The sequence below is a fragment of the Canis lupus genome, chromosome 4, assembly GCF_048164855.1.
Source record: "Canis lupus baileyi chromosome 4, mCanLup2.hap1, whole genome shotgun sequence".
In the NCBI taxonomy this organism is placed as follows: domain Eukaryota; kingdom Metazoa; phylum Chordata; class Mammalia; order Carnivora; family Canidae; genus Canis; species Canis lupus.
Window position 1 is genome coordinate 10,191,728 of NC_132841.1, and position 23,406 is coordinate 10,215,133.

A 23,406-nucleotide genomic window follows, 5' to 3' on the forward strand; every position below is an offset into this window, starting at 1 on the left:
GTACATAAAGTGGTGGTTTTATGAATAATGGCATCTTAGATTTGATCAAAAGAGGTATATTCTATATGAAGGGGAAAATCAGAGATTATCAAAAGTGAGGAGCAAGAAAAACAAGTGGGTGAGCTTGTCCACACGAGGGAAGAGGGAAGGAACAGAAGTGGGCAGGGACAGTGAAAAGAGGAAAAGAAGGTGAGCCTCGTGAAGGTCACAACAAAAGCTCAAAATCTTGGTCAGTGGGAGAGCTCCTGAGGTGGAAAGAGCCAAGATAATGACACTTGAAGCTTCCCACGCTGGCCAATCGGCCCATCATCAAGGACAGCCTTGGGCATCCCCATGCACAAGAGGCACCGCCACTTGCCACAGCCTGATAACAGAGTATTAGTTTATGGGCATCTCCCAAATGCAGACCTCTAATTTCCATCAACTGCTCAGCAATCCCAGGTGATTCAGCTTAGACCCTTCCATTGAAGTGTGTCATCCTTCTAGAGCAGTACCCTTCCAGGAAGGAGTTCACTCCTTCACTGGCCTCTGAAGAAGCAAAGTCAAAGAAACCATCCCAAATGCTCTTAAGTCTGAAAGTCTTTAAAATTACCTTTCCTTTGCTGCCATGCAAATATTCCAGTTGTTTCATCCAGAAACAATTGTTGGCATCATGCATAACCCCCATAAAGGACCTAAGATCCCTCATAAATGCCAACATTTTCTCTGAAAAGCAACTGGATGCTCCCACTTGAGAACGAGGAGAATCTGCAGTTTCCTACCATGCCACCTCCCTACAACAGCTGTAGGCAATGAAGTCACACATCCATTTTATTTCCCACAAATACTACAGATTGCAGAGCATCAACGTAGGCCACGTTGCCAAGCACAACCTCTCCAAAGCCCGGGCTTCAGGCAGGCTTCTGACCTCTGGTTTCCTACAGGCTGGTTTTCCTGCAGGAATCAACAAGCCCCATCGCCCATAGCAACTCCCAGAGATTACATCACAGTGGAAATCCTGCGCTGGAACAGGTGTGCAGGGACCGCAAGGATTTCTCGTTAAGTGATAACATGCGTGGAAAGCATTCTATCAATGTGCAATGCCACTTAACAGTGTACTCAACAATGGACAATGCATGCTTCCCAGGTCCAACTTAGCATCTCATAGAGATCAGCCCAGGAATCAAGCAACGAGATTGTTCCAAAGGCACATTTTACTGAGTTGATGAGCAAACTAACCTGCAGGCACATAAAGCAGCCCCAGGTCCAAAGTGGGACACAGGGGCATGGGAGCAGGCGTACCATTCTCCTAGGATGGGTACACGTGGCCCAAGGCTCCACGGGAACAAGAAGACCCAAGGTTCCCACACCACACAGGAAACCCCACCTGTGACAAACCAAAGGTATCAATCTACAGAGGTAAAAAACTAGCTCATTTATTTGGCAAAAGTCAGCAAAAGGAGGCATCACGAAGACAGGACACGGCTAAAACCATTGGCTGCGTGTGAAGCGAAGTGAGTCCCAAACATTCATCTGCTTCCAGTTTTGGCTCAAAGCTCACTTCTCCAGTGAGCTGGACCCCCACTCGGTTCCTATCCCCTCCCTCTGCACTTGGCACCTTTCTTCACACTGCAGCGGCTACTTACCTATCCTGGGTTTCGTCTAGCTCCCCACTAAAATCAAAGTTCCATGAGGACAGGGATCCTGCCTGTTATAGTCCTGCCACGTTCCCAAGCACCCAAATAGTGCCTGTCACACACTAGGTGTTAAAGAAATACTCATTGAAAGGATGAATGAAAGGGACCAGAGCCTGTTTTGACTTCTGCTCCTGCCAGAGGGGCAGCTGGGGACGGTCGTCTTCAGGACAGGCAGATGGCGGATGGAGAACACACAAAACCTCTCACAGCGCAAAAGGTTAAAAAATGAAAAAGGCAAAACAGACTGACACTACCATCAAAGCATTACTATGGGTGCTCCAAAATGCCTTCCAGGAATGCTCTGACAAGGGGCAGCAGGATGAGGGCATGCCAAGAGCACGGCAAGGCCGGCTCCCGACAGCAAGCCACATGCCACGCTGCTGGCCGCCAGACACCTTCCAGGCCCCGAGCTGCCACAAAGCCCACCACCCACCGAGGCCTCGGGAGATTCCTCCCAGCAGACGACTCTGGGTCAGCCATCCACCAGCTCCGCCACCTTAGGAAAGTCACTCCCCCTCTCTGTGCTTCAGGCTCCATCAGTAAAATGACAGAACCGAAGGGGCTATCAGGAGAAGTCACTGAGTTCATATTGACAGAGCAGCGTTAGGACATGGCCTGGCACACAGTGGGTGCTAACAGCTTAAGTGTTTATTAGATTAAAACCCTTGCCCAGGGGTTCCACCCCTGACCACACAAAGAGGCCATCCTGTTCTGCTAGGATCTAACCATAAAAGTCACAGAGAGAAAAGAAATGAAAGTTAACATAGACACAGCAGTGGCTCTCAATGAGGGACGTCTCTGTCCTCCAGGTGACACTTGGCAGTGCCTCAAGATGCTGTTGGTTGTCACATGCGGGGTCAAGGCCACGGAAGCCACTAAACACCCGATGATACGCAGTGTAGCCCCACACAACAAAGATTATCTGTCTCCAAATGTCAACCAGGTCAAGCCTGAGCAACCCTGATCGGGGGTGATCATGCCCCACAAGGACACTGACAAAACACGTGTCCAGTTTGGGGCTCTGGAAAGTCAGTAACTCCGTCCCAGCCAGACTGACCATTCTTCCCCGCAAAAAATCCCCAGGCCATAAACAGCTACCCCGGCAGGATCGGGTAACCAGCACTCAGGGCCCGAGAGACCCTGGGGAGGGCAGAGGGCGAGGAGACAGAGGAGAGTTTGCCCAGGCAGGCGGCCCAAGGCAGCTTTGATGCCCACTCTGGGCCACAGTGACCGGCCCATTCCACGTCCCCAGACAGCCACCCCTCAGCCGCTGCTCCACAACAGCCAGCTCCTGTAACACGTGGGGCTCACGGCACAGAATTCCCAAAGCCTGGCAGAGCTGTTTCAATTTAGGCCCGGGAGTGAGATTCTATGCGACCGTTTTTGGTTTTCTCAGACCCAGCCCCAGTGAATCACTGCCTTCTACATTCCAGCCTGCTAAGAAACCCAATGTGTATAAAACGACATGTTTCCCAGGCCTGTAATCCCGGACATGACGGAATGCAAAAATGCCAAGTGTCTCACTCTATGCTCCAAGAGGCAGAGTGAGGGCAGGAGCAGAGATCTACCTGCCTAGGCCAAGGGACCAGGGGTGAGGGTGACGTGCTCCACCAGGAAAGGCCTTGTTGGCTCCTTGAGTCTGGTTTTTGGGTTTTTTTTTTTTTTTAAGATTTTATTTATTTATGAAAGACAGAGAGAGAGAGAGAGAGAGAGAGAAGCAGAGACATTGGCAGAGGGAAAAGTAGGCTCCCTACAGGGAGCCCGATGCAGGACTCGATCCCGGAATCACGACCTGAGCCAAAAGCAGATGCTCGACCGTGAAGCCACCCAGGTGCCCCGAGTCTGGCTTTTTATTTCCTAGAAATGGTCCCATGATCAGAAAGGAGAAAGGTGGAGGAGGCTCTCCTGAGTAGACAGGTAAACCAGACAGGTCCTCCTGGTACCTCCTGCCATGGAACCAATCCTTAAGGTCAAGCACATGGCTGAAGGCTAGAGAACCTTCACACCAGCTAAGAGACAAAGTCTGGTTCCACTCTGTGGGCATGAGTGTCCATAGGAGGGCTCCCTCCAACACGCAGGCATGAGTGTCCACAGGAGTACTCCCTCCAACACATTCAATCTAAACTCTCAAAGAAGGGACATTCCTTACCAGGCCCAGCCTTTCCTAAAACCCTCTCAGGTGGGTTTGCTTGTGGAAGTACCAGGAGGTCTGCCTTCAAAAACTTCACCAAAAAGGCAGTCTGGAGGCAAGACAGTCTGGATCCAAGACAACAAGAGGGGAACAAGGGTCCCCAGTAGCAGAGACTCAAACACACCCTCAAGGGGAAAGATGACCCTTCAGGTCAGAGAAGTGAGACCAGGCCAACGCTTCCTTGGATCCAAGCGGCACACTTACATGAGTGATACTCAGCATGTTTAAGTATCACTGTGATGTGGACGCAGAGGTAGGGTACAAAAGGCCCCTGCAGTGGCAGCTTTCAATTCTTTGGTTGCTGATCATGGTGAAGGGATTCCCAAGGGAAGAGACCAGGATAGCCAGGGGCTGGGAATCATTCAGAGTCTTAGGAGTGACATTTACTTACCAACCAGTATGGAAGCATCCCCCTATTTTAATCTGTGTGGCATCACGGTATGGGTGTGTTTCCATTTGGACATCCACCCAGCTTATATGTCTCAGCATCATCTCATCCATGCAAACCTTCCAGAAGAGGATTCACAAGGAGAAATGCAGAAGAACAAAAGCAGGGAGTGGATTTGGCCAGGTTTGGCTACTTTTCTCATCCCTCGAATTCTGCTGGGCCAGCTAGGAGGCTGCATAGATTTTCTTTTTTTTTCCCCAGGAATACCCTGAGTCCTTCCTGGGATCTCAGCCAGAACCTCAAAGTGAACTCCTGTGTGTGCCTGTGTCTCTGCCCCAAGCAGTCTCAGCCTCACCCTCATCACCATCACCACCACCACCACCACCACTACCACCACCTCCTCCTTCCACTAAGCCAACTGCCTCGGATTTGCTAGAAGGTAGGCAGCATAGCATTGCCTGCTTTGAAATCGACATCCTCCCAAACTTACTTCCCACTCCCCAAAGATCTGAAAAACATGAATGGCAGAAACAAAATATTATATGCATATAGAGATATAAATGCGTGCATGCCCAGTCATTTTCCTGACCACCTCTTGATTACCTCTTCCTCTGATCCAAATAGGAAACCCACCACGCATGAGGAGGTATGGTGGAGAGATTTACAGAGGGCCTGAAGGCCACGTACAACCTCTACCAGTTGGGTCTCCTCAACCCTACCTCAAGGTTTGACAGCCTGAGCAAGCTGACCCTACTCTGTACTGGGTACAGCCACTTCTTTTCCATTTTTCTTAGAGGGTTAAGGGAAGCGCTCATTACTTTGGCACTGTTTATCAGTCACAATCTGTTTCCATTATGTTTGAGCACCCGGAGGCAGCCACAACATAACTTGGGAACAGGGAAACTTGATTTTCTTTAGAGAAAAGTTTATATTACAGTGCCATTTGTCAGATTCTCTGGCGATAGTGTTTTTCCCCCCTCTGCTGCCCTCCCTGCCTCAGCTTCAAACTCTCATTTCAAATGGAATTTCTTTAAACTCCAAACTGATTATAGGTGGCGAGGTGTAGTATGGGTCCCCTCCTGCACATACACCCACAGACTCACATATCTACTGACACCCATCAAAGCACATGGCAGCTTCATGTTCCACCTCAAACCACTCAGCCGAGAGCAGTCATAGCTCCCCTCCCGCCAGGAGAAGCAAGGCTGCAGAGACAGAGGGGAGCCCAGATCGTAGGTGGGGGATGGAGCAGGCTGGCTTCCTTGCCACAGGAAGTCTCCACTGAAGGGCACGTTTATCACACGCTCTGTTCACACAATCGCCAGAGAAAGATGTGCCTTCCATCCAGCTTGCCTGCTGGCTGCCAACAGGTGGGGACCCCACTCCTATACCGCAGCTAGGCATGAAAGAGCTGGCGCAGTCCAGACTGCGTCCCCCAAAGGCAGTCCTTAATGTCATTCAAGGTTCTTTAGAACAAGCCCAAATAAACCAAACAAATCAATCTCAGAGGAATGGATGAAAGCTAAAGAAAAAATAAAAACATCAACGATTTTCCAGAGAGCCAGAAGACACTGCAGATTCCTGGTTCAATATTCGGCTTTTTCAAGGAGTATTGTGGCTTTTTACTTGTTCTTTATCACCACCCCCAGCCCCAAAACCATTTATTCAGCATCTACTATTTCTCAACACCTACTAATGGCATTTAGCTCTCTGCCATAAGGTGAAAATGATTATCGCCACTGTAAAGATGAAAAACTGAGGGTCAGAGAGTGAATTAGTAAAGGTCACTAAGCAGAAGGTGGTAGAGAGCTAACGTCACTCAGCGCCAATAAATGGATTCATGCCATTCCTCTTCCTGTGAATGTCCATAACCCAGCTCAAGAAACATGACTATTTCCCTGATAGACCAAACTGAGAATCAATGAGTCAGCTTGGCATGTGAAGCCCTCTTCGGCCCAGTCCCCACCTCCTTCTCCAATTTCATACCCCACTGTTCCCCTATACACGTGCCACACTCCAACCAAGTGAGGTCTCTCACCACTCCCTCCTCCCTGCAAATGCCTCCTACAAGAATACCGCCCTCCCCCCAGCCCTCCATCCTCGAACCCCCAAAGCCCCCCAAAGTGAGGGCTGCAGCAGTTCATCCACTCATCAAGGAAGGATGGGAAGTGAACAGGATGCCCAGGCCTTGGTCATGTCCTTCAGCTAACACTCTCACCTACCTCCCGAGGATGTGAGCAGCACAGACAAGGGATCTCAGGCTGGACATGCTCTCTTTTGGTAGAGATCATTCTTCACAAACTGGGAAACCATTCCCTTTCCATCCTCAACGGCCACACTTTACCCAGAGGCAGGCTCACTGCAACAGAAATCCCTTCTTCTCTTCTATAGCTCTATCCACTGCCAACCTGCCAAGGCCTGGGGAGACTTAACATGATTAAAATTGTAAAGCATTTAAGATGTTTGAAGGAAAGGCATCATTGAAGTGCAAATCATCAATTTGGGGGGGGGGGGGAAGCAAACTATGGGAGGAGTGCAGAGATCTATACATGTGTAAATGGTATAATTTTAAACATTATGCATAAACTGATTGACTACCCACCCTGAACCTCAGCATTGAGTCCCAAATGGTGCTGCTATGCCCAGATTGCTTTTGAGCACCTGTTCCTGTTCACTGTATTAGATCTGCAATCTGAGGTGAGTTGACTTTGTGGGTTTTGCCAAATGGAGAATAACAGTCCTGAGATCAGTTATTTAACAGGCAGGGCACAGAGCAACAAGCCCGGGCAGGGGTGCTGAAGCAGCAGAAACACCAGGCAGGCTCCCGTCAGACAATCCCCCAAAGCCTAATACTGAAGCCTGGTACCCCGTGAAAAACATCAGGGCAGAGCAAAACGTGCTAAATACAGAACAAGAGCTTTGACTTATTATAGCATAGTATGAATCAAGAGAAGAAACATTAATTCCACTTGCATCTAAAAAACTATAGCTATTATTTACATTCTGCCTTCACTTGCATACCACATGATCTTTTTTAAGTCCATACTTTGCAAGCCCCCCCCCAAAAAAAACCCAACAGATTTCCTTTCATCATAAGGATGAACTAAATTTGAAGACTCTTTAGTCTTTAAATCCATGGAAACAATTCAGGAGGAAGGAAGACTACCCAGTTTTACACTCTAGATTAGGAAATTCAGGACAGCGGGGTTCTATTCAGGCCCTCCAGAATGGTCTCGCAGCTTCGACTTTTATACCAGCATCCACAACCCTAAGTTAATGAGTCTTTTGCTGTGATTTCAAAAGCTATTGCATTTACACACCTCTTCCTCAACTGACAAATCACTAAACCATTCTAAGGGCTAGGATTAAATTTTATGGTTCGTTGACAGAAAGAATAGAATCCCAAATCACCAATCCATGTATAATTGTTCATTTCCCACACATTTTTTTCCTACCTGATCTCCATACCTTCCCATTGCCACTAGGTCACAAAGAGTTCTTGGATTTTTTTCTTTCAATTAAGGATACCCCTCAAAAACCAGCGGCTGAAGGCCACCAGGGAGAAAGCAGCCTCTCTGGATGCTAAGGACACACTGTTGCTGTTTCTAATCACAGGTACTAAGGAAAGTACTAAACCCAAGGAAAGAGAAATACCAGTGTGGCTTATTTGTTTGTTTTTCTTTTGCATGAAAGGCAGAAGGCTTTGCCAGGTCCCACCAGCATACCAGACCTTGCAGACCTGCCAAGGCCTAGTTTATTGCAAAGCAAAGTTTTGAAAAGAATTTCAGTTTAACATGAGCATAGTTTTTAAAGGGCTGCAGTGCTCCTACTGGATGCACTGCTCTTCACCATTCAAGAATAAACAAGAGACTTCAGGTACATCTACAGCAGTTCTCTGCATTAAAAAAAGAAAAAGAAATTGGGCTAAGAGCACCCTGTTGGCGCAGAACTAAGCTAGGCCAATTCAGCACATGGAAAGACTTTCCATTTCTGTTCCCTCCAGATAAAGCAAACCCATGCAATTTCCCAAGACTCACACAAGATACCTACCTCCATCTAATACCTTCAGGTGAGAATGAATGAATCAGTGAATCAATGACACAAACAAGGGGGGAAACCTCAGAGGCGGCCAAACCTCAGCGTTGACTTCACCTGTCTGACTTGAAGGCTAAAAAGTCTGTTCATGCACGGTCGGTCCCGTCTGGCTTGTTTCAGAATACCATTCGCTAGTTCCAGCCCAACCCGCGGTCCACCTCCATGAACTCAGAATTTCCTGGGTTCGCGGTGACACTAAACGCCACAGTAATGAGGGTTACAGGATTTTGGAAAAGATAGCGCTGCTTTCAAAGCCTCTTGCCCGCTAAGCGCCACAACCCCGCGGGCGGCATGTGCCCAGCCAAAGCCCTCCGCCGGCAGCGCGCGCGGCCGCAGGACCCCGCCGTCGGGGCTTCCCTGGCCGCCCCATTTCCTCCCGAAAACGCCCGGCTGTCGGGGGGCTTATGCGGTGCCCGGGGCCTAGCCCCTCGGCCCCCGGGAGCCTGCTCAAAGCACGCCCATAGGACAGGGACCACCCCCGCGTAACCAGGCAGCGGGGCTGGGAAAGGCACGCGCAGGGCGCCCGGGCCAGGCGGGGCCAGGAGGGTCGGGCCGAGCGGGCCAGAGCCTCGAAGTCGGGGGGCGGGGGTGTCTGTGGCCGGCCCCACTCCGGGCGAGGGGCGCGCGGGCCCTCGGCTCACACCCGCCCAGGGAGCCCCTTCTCTCCGGCACCCGGCTGGCTGCACCCGCCGCCGCCGCCGCCGCCCCCAGGGGCGATGGGCAGAGAAAGCGGCGAGACCCCGAGCTGACCCCGAGCTGCCCCCCAACTCCCGCCGCGCGCTGACAAGGGGGAAAGGGGGGAGGCTCTGCAGCGGCTTGTATCAAAGGGCTGGAAAGAAACTTGGACTCCTCTCTCCCGCACACGGCGCTTCGGAGAGGCGGCCGCCTCTCCCTCCTCTCCTCCCCACCCCCTTTTGTGCGTCCCAACACCCCCGCCGCTAAACTTCCCACCGCAGGGGACGGGGCTCCCGGCGGCCGGACCAGACTCAACTTCAGTTACGCGGAGCAGACAGAGGGGGACGTCTACCCGGAGGACGCGCACGGAGGGGCAGGGGGGCGCCGAGGAAGGCGTCCGGGGTCCCGCAGGGCCGCCGTCTCCCGAGCCGGCCGAGCGCCGAGGGCCCGGTGCGCCCCTGCCCCGGGGGGCCGGCCGGGAGGCCGGGGGAGGGGAGCGGGGGCCCGAGCGGAGGAGAGCGGAGGGGCGGGAGCCCCCGTCGGCGCCCGGCCCGCCTCGTCCCGGCGCGGGGTCCGCAGCGGGGCAGGGGGCGCGTCGGCGCGCGAGGGGCTGCTGGGGGAAGGGGAGCCGGGGGCTCGGGGGCCGGTCGGGCCCGGGCAGGGCGCCCCACTCACCTTCCTGCCGGCGCCGCCGCCCGCGCCCGCGGCCAGCGCGGAGCCGCCCCCCGAGTACATGTAGTAGGCGATGCCCAGCACCCACAGGAAGGCGAAGCAGAGCAGCATCCGCGAGCGCCGCCGCATTCTCCCCTCTCGGCCGCCGGCCGCGGCCGCCGCTGCTCGCGAGTGCTGCCTGGGGCCGGCGCGGGCGGGGAGCGGGCCGGGGGAGGAGCGGAGGAAGGGGAAGGGCGCGGCGGCGGCTCCTCCTCCGGCGCGGGCGGCTGCTCGGCGGCGGCGAAGGCGGCGCGCGCCCGGCGCCCGAGCTCCGCCCCGGGCCGGGAGCGCGGCGCGGCGCCCGAGCAGGAAGCGGCGGCCTCGGAGGCGGCGAGCGGGTCAGGGAGCAAAGGGCGACCAATCGGCGGCGGCTGCGGGGGCCGGGACGCGGGCCGGAGGAGGGGATTGCCGCGTCTCCATGGCGGCAGCACGCGGGGCTCCGGCGGGAGGGCGTCCGCGGGCCCGGCCCCGCCCCGCCCCGCCCCGCCCCTCTGCGTCCTCCCCGCCGCGGCCCGGCCGCCCCCGTGAGTGACAGGTGGCGGCCCGGCCCGGCCCGGCCCGGCGGAGCGCGCGCACGTGCACACACACACGTGCACACGCACCGGGGCCCGCCGGGGAGGCCGTGGGCGCCCCGCTCCCGGGCCTCGGGACCCCTCGGGCTCGCCCTTCCCGGCCCGCCCGCCTGAGTGCTTTGGTGCAAACCCGCCTGCTGGACCCGACTTCGCCCCTGCTCGCTGCAGTTTTCTTTCTAATCTCGCAGCAAAACATCCCTGGTCCCCAGTTGTCGATTGTAGGTATTTATTTAGTCAGAGGTGGGGGCCCACGGGTAGAATGCGAGCGGTCAAGGGAACGTTTTTCCGAGAAAATGGACAGCCCTCAGTAGCAGGATTATTTTTGTTTAATTTTGTTGTTAAGAAACGCGAAAGAGGAAGAAGGGATGCGACGTATTTTGTTTTTTCGATCTTTTCCTTTGAATGTGTTGCTTTCTTAAGAGAAGAAAGAAGAGTTAGCACATAAACATCTCGGGAAAATACACCTGTCTCGTAACAGATCTCTGTAACCTTGACGATGCCCTTGCCACACGCAAAGTTTCCCCGTGCTCCTAAGAAAGAAAGAACTGTTACTTGGCGCTGGTTGTTTCGAACGCGATTTCAGGAGCTTCCCCGTCTGGAGGATAAGGCAGCTGCCTGAATCTGAATCTCTACTCACCAAAATACAAACACAAACAAGCCTTCGGCACCGCTAGGAGAGGGAATGCCGGGAACTGAACTTCTAATTACTTCTTAAGTAGAAGAAAGAAAAGACATCCGATTCCAGCAGCGCTCCTTGCACTGCTGCCAAGGACTTAAGTGAAGTCCCGGCTTAAAGCCTCTACAAAGAGAAAGTCCAACACCAAAAACTAAAACTGAACACAGGTCAGGTACTTAACAGGGAAGAGGTTTGAAAGAGAATGGGACAGGAGGTGGCAGCCTTGAAGAAGCCTTGCTTCTGGGAGAAGTCAAATAAATAAAGAGAGGGTAATGCCCTTTGGAGGCCTAGCAGAGAAGGGAAAGAAGGAAGTACAAAGGGCAAATTAAAGATCCTACAGAAATAAAAGACGGCCAGTCCCTCCCCCAGACAGTTATCTATTAAAAACTGCACTTCACTCTACAAATAGAACTGGGAATCCAGTGTCAAAATTCTTAGTAACGGGGTAACATCAAATTGAATGAATACAAAACTACCACAAAAAGAAAACAAAAAAGGAATCACATTTCCTATGACAAAAAAAATGAATCCTGACATTTTTGGCTGATGACACACATACATACACACACACACACACACACACACACACACACAAAACCAGGAAGCAGAAGAAATTGTTACACCACACATCAAACTACCAAACTGAACAAAGCATCATGTATATGGACACACACACACATACACAATGTGCGTACATCTAGACAACTAAAATCAGAAATTCGAAAACTAAGAACAGACTAGACAAAAATTAAGAAGCAATACAATTAAAGCTCATCAAATTCAAGAAAAATATGGAAAAGAAGACAAAACGATCTGAGAAACAAAAAATAATTATGAAATGCCCATGGGAGAATATAGTCAAATATATGTAAAAGGACACTGAAGAATGGCAAGAAAATAATCAAGAAATTGAACAATAAGAAAGAAAGAAACAAAAAAGTGTTCAAAGAGAAGTGGTTGAGGTAAAAGGAAAGAAGAACCAAAATACATATAACTGGAGTCCTCAATGTAGACACACCAGTGAAGCAGAATTAGTATTAAAACGAATCCCAGATGTAATGTTTGACATGTTAACTGCATCATCATGGGTAATGCTGTATGGCATATTTGAAAGTTATTAGGAGAGTAGGTCCTAGGAGTTCTCATTACAAGGAAAACTTTTTTTTTTCTCTTTTTGTATCTATATGAGGTAATGAATGTTAACTTTACTGTGGTCATCATTTCACAATATATGTTAGTCAATTCATTATGCTGTACAAATTATATGGTACTTATGTAGTTATGTAAATTCTGAATTCAGAAATAGGAGAAAATTTCAATTATATATCAAAATTACCTTCCATGTACCTTGAAAAACTATTCTGGAATAATCAACTCCAAAATATATCTGAGTAAAACTATTGGATTTTAAAGGCAACAAGATCAAATTACTTATGGGGATCACAAATTTAGGCTGGCATCAGACTTCTTTTTAAAAAAAAAAAAAGATTTATTTATTTATTTATTCATGAGAGACACAGACAGAGACATAGGCAGAGGGAGAAGTGGGTTCCTTGCAGGGACCCTGATATGGGACTCGACCCCAGATCCCGGGATCATGATCTGAGCCAAAGGCAGGCACCACCCAGGCATCCCTGCATCAGACTTCTTAAAATCAACATACAAAGCAACACAACAATGGAGCAGCATTTATAAGAAACTCAATGCAAGCAAATACCAGCCAAGGATTTTTGTGTCCAGCTACGAACCAACAGATAGGAACTGAGTGCAAAAATTCAGAGACCATTATATGCCCTTCCTGGAGAATTAACTTCCTTCATCCAAGAGAAAACCCCTGGATAATTAACTTCCCTCATCTGAGAGATAACTGAGGAAAACCAGCAAAATGATTGATGGAGAGCATTTATATATTTAATTGGTTGAAAGAATAGTATGTATGCATTATAGTTTCTGGTAAAGTAAAACACAAGCAACTAAAAGCAATTGAAGGAGAAGGGAGAAAGAAAAAAACAGAATCATATCATTGACTATTAAATAGGCAATAAATGAAAAAAATAGGCAATAGATGGATGGAAGTCAAAGGAAACCATGTAGAATGGACAGATGAGATGTTAAAAGAAACAAAGGAAGGAACTAAGGGTAATATAATAATATAAAACTTGACCACAAAGCAAAATATAAATATTCCCAAATATCAAATCCTATTTTAAAACCCTAAGAGAAAAAATTTTAAAACAGCAAAGAATACATGCCAGATAGTGGGGGCAAAAAAACACCACAGTAAGTATAGCATAATACATGTGGTATTGTAAAAGAAAATAATATGACAGAATTGATATCACAATATCATTACAAATGGGCTTAATTTACCGATTAAAAGATTTCCAAGGGGTACCTGGATGGCTCAATTAATCAGCTGAGGTCCTGATCTCGGGGTCCTGGGATCCAGCCCCAGTGGGTCTCTGTGCTCAGCAGGAGTCTGCTTAAGGATTCTCTCCCCTTCTCTTTTGGCCCCCTCTCCTGATTAAATAAACAAACAAACAAGTCTTTTAAAAAAGAAAAGAAAAGAAAGCCCAAATCTAAAAAATGCAGGAGCTGTGATATCAAAGCAGAACAGACCAAAGAACATCAAATGAAACAAAGAAGGACAATTAATAGCCAAAACTTCAATTCCCAATGAAGACATATCAATTGTGTATCAGTAAGGCTTTGATCAGAGGAGTAAAACCATTATTAATGTTATAGAATAAGGAACATATGATAGGGTTTAAACTTTTACAATGTTGAAGGGTAGGAAAAAAGTCAGTCAGACTTTGGGTAGGAAGTCTATTTCCATTTGTGTGGCAACAGGTCTGAAGTCATTGCAATTTTCAGACCTGGCAGTCCAAAAAATTTTTTAAATGCTAGAAGTGACAGTCTGAAGTCATTGAAGTCACTGAACCTTGAGGATGTGAGGCCAAGAAAATAAGCCAGTCACAGGAAGACAAATACTATATGACTCCACTGATACGAAGTACCTAGCATAGTACAACTCCTAAGTACAGAATTTCAGTTTGCGAAGATTAAAAAGTTCTGGAGATGGATGAGGGTGATAGTTGCACAACAGTGTGAATGTATACTTAATGCCAACAGAGCTACATACTTAAAAATTGTCCAAGTGTGGGATCCCTGGGTGGCGCAGCAGTTTAGCGCCTGCCTTTGGCCCAGGGCGCGATCCTGGAGACCCGGAATCGAATCCCACGTCGGGCTCCCGGTGCATGGAGCCTGCTTCTCCCTCTGCCTGTGTCTCTGCCTCTCTCTCTCTCATGAATAAATAAATAAAATCTTTTTTTAAAAAAAGGGTCTGTAAACATATGAAAAAATGTTAAACTTCACTCATAGTGGAGCTACAAATTAACACTACAGAGAAACTACCCCCTCACAAACTGGCAAAAATTCAAAAACTTGATAAAACACTGTTGACTGGACTATAAGAAAGAATAAGGAACACTTCTGTGAACAGATATGGAGATAACTTCCAGGATATGTTATTAAGGTAAAAAAGCAAAGAGTATATATTATATGCTATTTTTTATTAGATATAAAGGAAAATAGTAAACCATACAAATATCTGCTTTTTTTGGCAACACAACAGATAGGAACTGAGTGCAAAAATTCAGAGACCATTATATGCCTTTCCTGGAGAATTAACTTCCTTCATCCAAGAGAAAACTTCTGGATAATTAACACAATCACAAGCATATAATAATGATACACCAGAAAACAATGAAATTAGTTACCTATACATGGTGAGAGGATAAGATGGAGGGGATAGAAGGAGGGACACCTCCCTGGGTACAACCTTTTCCTAGGTTTGACTTTTGGAAACATGTTAAGGTCCTCCAAAAAGTAAAATAAAATTAACAAAGATGGGGAGGTTCCTTAAAATGTAATCCAAAAAGAAAGACCTGAACCCAACTATATTGCAAATGAATGCCACACTGTGAGAGGGTAAAAGAACTAATATGCATACCTTTTAAACAAAGTACTTGGGCTATATAACCTCAGCCTACAGAAGGAAACAACTTCAAAAAATTTTTGAGCTCTTTATGTTTCTTTCATAGTGTTATGGTGTAGCAATTAAACTATTTTATGCATATTGTGCAATTGAACACATAAGAAAATGCATTGCTTTGGGGAGCTAAGATTTTTACTGTGGAAGAAAGAAGATGTGATGTGGAATGGTCTATAATGAAAGACAAGGAAAGGGTGAGGAAAGCAAATAAGATTCTTGTGGAGTAGATTTGAAATCAGAATTAACAGTAAATATATGCATATATGTTTATACATCTACATGCATGTACATATTCCCTAGATCTGTCCACTGAAAAGATCCCAGAGCAATGATACCTCAATAGCAATGAGCACATTTGCAACCAGATCTTGGTTTCTAACACCATTTTCCACCATAAGAAGATTTCCTTGGAGAAACGATCGATTCAATGACCAGAGTATAGAAGGTACTAGATGAGCCTAGAAGATCTTTTTGTAATGGAGAGTAAGAAATAGTGGTGGAGGAATGTCAAAACATCACAGGAGTCAGCTTGAAGGGCCTCTACCAGCTAAATCTAGACATATATGTATCAAAATAAATATTGAATAAATTAGGAATCTTGAGTACATACTGATAGTAAACAGATAACTAAATAAAGGAGATGGGAGATATCTTTGTTTCCATAGAATGCCAACTGATAAATGTGAATGGAAGGGTGAAATTGAAAATCACCATCACAGTAAAGATTGGTTGGTGAAAAGGGAGTTTGATAAAGAGGATATTTACAGTGTCTTCAAATATCTTTCAATAGGACATTTATTCATTGCAGAAGGAACTTAGTAACTGTATAGTGAGAAACTGGACACCTTGGCCAGGTGATTAAAATTAACATCACTCACAAGGATCAGATGGATATCATAGATATCTCAGATACCCTGAGAAGGACATATCACTGTTTTGGTATTCTGGCTGAGGATTTGTAACTTGAATCTCATAATGAATAAATGCTGGAAAAAAACAAAATTGAGGAACATTCTGTAAAACAACTAGTTTGTATCTGCAGAAATGTCACTATTGTGAAAGACAGGGAATAGGCAAAGAACCACTACAGACTAGTGGACCTAATGAGACCTAACTGAATGCAATACATGATCCTGTGTTAGGAACTCCAAGAACGCTGTAGAGGACATAAATAGGACAATTAACAAAACTGGACTACGGACCGTAGATTAGGCAACAGTATGGTGTTACATACTATAGCATGCCTTAGTGTATCACACAGCGTTGTACTTTCTGATGCTGATAACTGTGCTATTGTTACACAGAAGATTCTTGTTCTCAGGAAATGTGAACTGAAGGTTCAAAGGTCCAAGGGGCAAGATAGAACACAAGTTGCTCTCAAAATGTCAGAAGAAATATGCACAGAGGATGATGCAACAAATATGGCAAAATATTAGAAGGTCTGGGTAAAGAACATATGGGAATTGTCTTCCTAACTTTTCTGTAAGGGTGATATTATAGATATTGAAATCATTTTCTTTAAAAAGTGATTTAACTTACAGTGTGTGCACCCTGATTGTTAGTTTCATCTTGCAGGTTAGGAAAGCTTAGAAACCTGAAATCATTTGGCTAAAGCTATTATAACCTAGGACTCTAAACCCCACTGCAGCCAGCACACACGCAGCTCTGTCTTTCCATGACTTTTACCTTTGCTGACTTTCCTACCACACCTCAACACACACTTTCAGCCACTCGTGCATGGTTTCTGTGTTTTTACAGGTAACGAGCTGAGTAGCTAAGTCTCTATAAATGTTGACTTGCCCTTTATTCAGCCCCTGACACTGTACAGCACTGTGGCTGTCATTTATCAATGTAATATTCTCATGCTGGAAGCCCTTAGGGTTTTTTTCTTGACTGTATAGTACAATATGAACAGCTACCTATTTGTAGCAACACAGAAATGTAGCTTCAGTATTTCTCCTGCCAGTTCACTATTACTGTTGTCAGAGATGTCAGGAGCCCTGCACAATTTAATGATATTTGTGTCTTTATACAATGGAAACTTTATGATCTGATAGCTCAATTTTTCTTTGCCTCAAATATTTGAATGAAGGCAAAATACCCAACTAAGAGAGAACAGAAAAACAAAATTACAACGCCTTAACTAGGACCAAAATATTAAACACTAAGATTGGATAATCAGAGCTCTTTCTCCCCTGCTGCCCCCAAATTTGAAATGTGTTTACGCAGAGGCTTTTGTCGAAAGAGGAGATTATAGAGTGTGGCTCAGGTCCCGTCACAGTCCCAGGATCCACCACAGGCTGGCTTTAATGGGAAGGGACACTTTGGAGTATAACACTTCTATCCATTGTGAGTCAAGGACTACTGTCCCTGAAAAGTGCCACTCTGAGTGACAGAAGCTCAAAACTTGCATACCCCATAGAGACATGTGGTGACCACCTGCCACAATCTTCCCTGAAATCTGACTTGCATCATAACTGAGAAAGAACTCATCAATGTGATTTAAGTTAAGGAATTCAATTCCCCTAAAAATATAAACATTAATGATGTGCTTACTACATGCCAGGCACTGTTCCAAGTGCCATTCATGTATTATTTTATGCAATTATTATTAATCTTCACAACAGCCAATGATGTAAATGCCATTATTCCAGCTTTATATTGAGGCGCGACACTGTTGCATTCCTCGCCCAGGGCAGCTCTGTGCACTGCAGAGCCTGGGAAGGTGAGTGACAAGGAAACATTTGGCCACACCACAGGCAAAATGGGTAACCTGGAGGGCTGGGGCTGGGGCTTGACTAAAATAGCACAGCAGGGGCTTTGGGGAGCCAGACACCTTCTGGCTCTTGGTCTGGGTGCTGATTCCATGTTGTGCTGGATGTGAAAAAGGTCAATGGCTTGTGATGTATGTACTCTCTATATGAAATTATAGTTCAGTAAAAAAAAAAAAAAAAAAAAAAAAACCGGGTGAAAAATCACTGACTTCCTTTCAGTCTCCATAAATGCGGGTGAAGCTCACCCCCACTCATCAGCCTCTGTCTGGACCAACCGCAGCACAACTACTTTCTGTCTCCACTTCCCTTCCACTCCTGCCCTGCAACCCACGCTGCTGGAAACATCCCCAGAAACCTCCACACAGCCTCCTGGGTGTCTGGACACGGAGCTCCTCACCTCACATTAGGGGAATGTCAATCCATTAATGATGATGAACAGGCCACTGGGCTGCTCACACACCTGATTCTTGCTTTGCATCCCATGGATCTTTCTACCTGGGGCCTCATCTCTGCCTCTCTTGGTCCAGAGGTGGGGAGAGGAGCTCCAGAGAAGAGCTGGGATGTCAGCACCATAGTCCCTCATTCCCCATAGCTCTTGCCCCGTAACCCCCTGACAAATGGGCCTGGGGAAAGAACATCACCACAACTGCCCTAAAAGGGAATTCTTGTTGGTGGCTTCAGGGTGACCCCCAGCCCCTCCAAGTCCTCTGTAGTGATTCCTGTTCTCTTCGGCAACACCATGTTGCCAGGTGAAAGGTAGTGTTCTTGCTCCACCTTCCCCTTTTGTAAATCCCTTTACCCAAGACTCCCAGAAGACAAGTCCACCGGGTGGCTATACCACTAGCGCCCCCTGCAGTACAACCTCTGTTAATGCCGATGCAGACCTGCGCTGCCGGTGAGTTTGAGAGCTGACCGGGGAAGTAGGGGGCAGCCTTCAGCTGTCCTGGCAATGTGCCCTGTCCACATTCCACAGAGATGGCAAAGAACCAGTTCCTTTAGTTTTTGTACACTCTGGCATGATGACCTTTCCCTCCCTATGCCCTGGACAGCAAATAGAACCTTCCAGGTCAAGGGCAGATTCTTCCCTAACCTCAGATGCCCCTCCCCTTCCTCCCCTCCAGCCTGTGGATGAGCTCCCTTCCTTTCCTATGAGCTTCTTCCTGGGAGGTCTCTCAGTTCATTGAGTAAATGAACTCCCAGTGTGCCTGTCCCAGCAGTCCCCCAGATAGATCTGGGTTCTGGGGTGAATATATCTCCAACTCAACTAGACTCCTGCTGCGTATTTTACAGCTTTTTCACATACACTATCCCATCAAATTCCTCCTGAGGTAGGTAGTACTCTGCTCATCTTGGAGGATGACCTGAGGCTCAGAGAATTCAGGGACGTTATCCCAAACCATCCAGGAGCTAGCTGACAGCAGCACCAAGGGTAGAAACAGGTCACCTCCCTCCAAATCCCCAGCCTTCTCCCCCACGGCCTGCCCATGCCAGCTGCAGAGTCCCAAGATTGGCTCCGGTGCGCGTGGATGTTCTGAGGAAGTCTCTGATTTATTTATAGTCTATACTCCACTCACTTCCAAAGATAATTGGAGTCATCTTACAAAACCCACAAACACACATCCATAAGATGTACAGAGAAGTGTTGTGTAGGCAGACCATGTAATGGGGGATTTTCCATACCTCCTTCCCCCTGCCAGATTTCTAATCCTGGAGAGCTTTGTAAAAATATAATTTCCTGAGATTCCCATCCCAGACCTACTGAATCAGAATTGCCAAGAGATGAGCTGACTTGTATATAGTGTTTTTATTCCAAATACAAGGAGATAAAGGAGGCTAGCAACAGATTTAAGAGAAGAAGATCATACAGTGTATGGCTGATATGGGCTAAAGAGCTCTAATGACTATCTGGGGCCCATGGCAGGCCTTAGTGTTCCCAAAACCACACTTCTCCTGCCCCTGCTTAAGGATGGACACGGTCTATTCTGGAAACAACCCATCTTTGGGGCCTAAACAACCCTTTATCATCCAACAACCAGAGAATGCAACACTATCCTGTGAACTACAGGTCTTTACCACACCTATAAAACCCAAGGAATCTATAAGGAACAAGAATACAGTTTTGGAAAGCAAAGTCATTTTGTGGTCCAAAAACAAATGTCTCCAACTTAAGAATACATGAAAGGATATTGGATTATTATTTTTTAAAGATTTATTTATTTATTCATGAGAGACACACAGAGAGAGGCAGGAACATAGGCAGAGGGAGAAGCAGACTTCCTACTGGGAGCCCGATGTGGGACTCGATTCCAGGACCCCAGGATCATTACCTGAGCCAAAGGCAGATGCTCAACCACTTGAGCCACCAGGCGTACCAAGGGGGTATTGGATTATATTTTGAAATTATTATTAATTTTTAGCTATGATAATGCTGTTGTGGTTATATGGAAAATGTCCTCATTCTTAGGAGGCAAGGGCTGAAGTATTTAGAAAGTGAAGTGTCATGATGTCAGCAACTGACTTTCAAATGACCCAGCAACAAAGTTTTTCTATTATACAGAGTTGTAAAAATATGGGTGTAGATTTAGTGAAGAAATATATGGAGAGAGATGGAAAAAACAACTGTAGAAAAATGCTAATTGTTGAATCCAAGTTGGAGAGCATAATAGGGTTATTGTTGCATTCTTTCAGTTTTGTCTATGTTTAAAATTTTTCAAAATGAAAAATGGGGAGAGAAAGAAAGAATAAAGAACAAATGAGGGAGATCTGGTGAATAATTGCAGTGAAAATAATCACAATTTTTCCTGGAGAAAAAAAAAAATCCCAGACATCGCAGCCAGACAGAAACATCCGGCATGCTTGGCTGGCTGTCAGTCAATCAATTATTCAACAGGTGTTTATTATGGGTCTGTGCTGGGCTAAAACTTCTCTAAACAGTGAAAGGGAAACAAAGTTGTATACATGGGGTTCCTGTCCTCGAGGCCCTAATGATTAAATTCCGTTTCATGAAACTTTTTTTTTTAAAGATTTTATTTATTTATTCATGAGAGGCAGAGAGAGATGTAGGCTCCCCTTGGGGAACCCAATGCAGGACTCAATTCCAGGACCCTGGAATCATGCCCTGAGCCAAAGGCAGACGCTCAACCAATGAGCCACCCAGGCGCTCCCATTTCATGAAGCTTTTTTGCTCTGGATCTAATTTCTTGGTATAATCTAAAAAAACACCTAAGTGATACCTCTGTGAGCAAAGACTTTTCAGCCCCAAGAAGAATGTCTTTGTCAGAAACTTTACCGGGAAGAGAAATAATACAGGATGTTCCAGATTTTCAGGAAAAAAAAAAAAATGTTATACTAAGAAAATTCCTGAACCATGGGATGCCTGGGTGGCTCAGCGGTTAAGCATCTGCCTTCAGCTCAGGGCGTGATCCCGGATCTGGGATCGAGTCCCACGTCGGGCTCCCTGCAGGGAGCCTGCTTCTCCCTCTGCCTGTGTCTCTGCCTCTCTTTCTCTCTGTGTCTCTCATGAATAAATAAATAAAATCTTAAAAAAAAAAGAAAAGAAAAGAAAATTCCTGAACCAGATCCCAAATATGGCCAAAGATTATAGAAATGTGACCTGCTGTGTCTGAAGGAAGGTGAGAGCAGAGCTGGGTCAATGTTAAGGGCAAGTGGAAACAAGGTGGGACCTCAGTAGCTATGAAGGATGCAGGGAGCCCAGGAGAGAAGAGAGCTCGAGAGGCCCAAAGAACCTGTAGACACAAGGAAGATGGTTCAGGAGAGAGAGACACAGCTATAGCCCGACCTCCTCTAGGGACAAGCAGGGAGCAGGGATGGCAGCCAGTGAGGAAGTCTCTGGGCATCGCCTTACCCTGGGGGAGGTCAGGCCAGCTATGGGATCCCTTTCACAAGCCTAATGGTATTATTTCAGGGGTATTTTTGCTTAAAAGGGTAGAGGGAATGAGCACATTTCTCCCCATGAAGATCATTGATAATTCCTCAACATTTCATTGAGTAACTGGGGATAAAGGGTTCAAAGTATGAACTCCCATGGAGGTAAGAGTCACTTGTTCCATAAGAGTATTTTCAAGTTTGTGCTTCATGCCAAGCTCTGTTCTGGATTACTGGAGCACTTTGAGGAAGAGCACGTAGAAGTCCCTGCTGTCAGAGAAATCTCAAGGTGTCTAGTGTGGTGTATACAAGCACTCATCAGTGAGCAGGAAGGACAGGCTCCGGCACCCATCTGCTCCAGAGGAGGCCCTGGGAGCGGGGAGCAGGGGGTATGTCCTGAAAAGTTCCCTGAGGGGCCTGACGATGGTGCTACTGAGGCCAGAGACACAGTGAAGAGGCTCCAGGTTCAGCCACAAACCTTCCAGGCTGCTGACACCCCCTGTGATGGGCCCCATTGACTTCAGCATCCGAGGAGACAAACAGAACCTGCGTTGAAGTATTTCTGACACGCAGCTGTAAGCAGGCAGCTCTGCTTAGAATGATTTATGAAGATGTTTTGTTTTTATTTTTGCACATAGTTGACTTTGAGTAAATGAGCCTTGTTTCTGAGGAATTTCTAATCAAGGTATCGCTGTATAAAACAGCCTTTGCCCTCAAGGAACTTACGGCCTTGCTTAAAAGACAGAGCACACACCCGTGGAATAGATAGGAAGGCAATAAATAAAGTGACAAAATGCTGGGTAGGGACAATTAAGGGGTCAACGGAAAATTTAAAATGCAATATACATGATAGAGAGCAAGCCAGGTTTCTACCCGAGTCTCTTTTGGATTTCCAAATAAAAAAGGCTTACGGTGCTTCATCTCCTGCTGATGATCTGTCTTTAAATCAGAGGCTGCCCTCGGACCGCAGGTATGAGAAGTCAGAGAAGGGACACTCATGTCAGCGTGGGACCACCCCTCAGACCATCCAGCTTGGTGAGGCGGGAGCCAGAGGGAGCCAGAGCAGAGCTTTTTTAAAAAATGAACTCAATAGATGATTCCAGGAGGCCCTGGGGTGAAGAGAACCATCCCCTGCCTGGGGGTGGCCGACTGCTCGACTGACTGCTCCGTGGGGAGTGAGAATGTTTACGAAGGAAGGAGGCGAAGGAAAGAGGCCGGGTGTGAAAGACAGAAGCCGCCTCCTGAGCCTCCCACTTCAGGGAGCCCAGGACAGTGGTGGATGGCTTACCAGAGAGTTCTAGTTCTTCCTCCAACCAGTACCTATTAGGCACATGCTTGGCGCCAGGCACTGTGCTAGGAACTTGGGTTATATCTGGGAAAGAACAGACTTAGGTTCTCTCTCGAGTTTCTGTTCTAGCAGAGCCATGAGACGAGGGAGCCAGGGCCGGGCCCTAAGCATTGCACATGATCAGTACGTGAACGGTGTGCCGGGAGGTAGAAGGTGCTGGACAGAGGCCCGCAGAGCCCGAGAAGGGGGTGATGTGCGTGCCCAGCGGGTGCTCAGGCACGTGGTGCAGGCAAGATCCAAGCCTAGGAAGGGGGGAGGGAGGAGAATTAGCTAAGCAGGTAGCTGGAGGGACGGGATCCCAAGCAGGAGCCAGAGCAGCCAGTGCAAAGACCCCCGGGGTGGGAGCTAGCCTGGCCAGAGA

General features: G+C 47.3%; 1 protein-coding gene across 2 annotated transcripts in view; it reads right to left on the reverse strand.

Moving 5' to 3' along the window:
* GALNT2 (polypeptide N-acetylgalactosaminyltransferase 2) overlaps window positions 1–9,904 on the reverse strand; it is a 189,184-nt gene extending 179,280 nt beyond the window's left edge. The window contains exon 1 of one of the 2 annotated variants that reach the window (XM_072823113.1): window positions 9,701–9,904. In XM_072823113.1, coding sequence (XP_072679214.1) covers window positions 9,701–9,826 — 126 coding nt within the window. In that variant the 5' untranslated portion in view covers window positions 9,827–9,904. Of the gene's footprint in view, window positions 1–6,477; window positions 6,680–9,700 lie in introns of those variants that run through there. The other variant, XM_072823114.1, reaches the window with a different exon arrangement.
* Window positions 9,905–23,406: the final 13,502 nt, after the last annotated feature.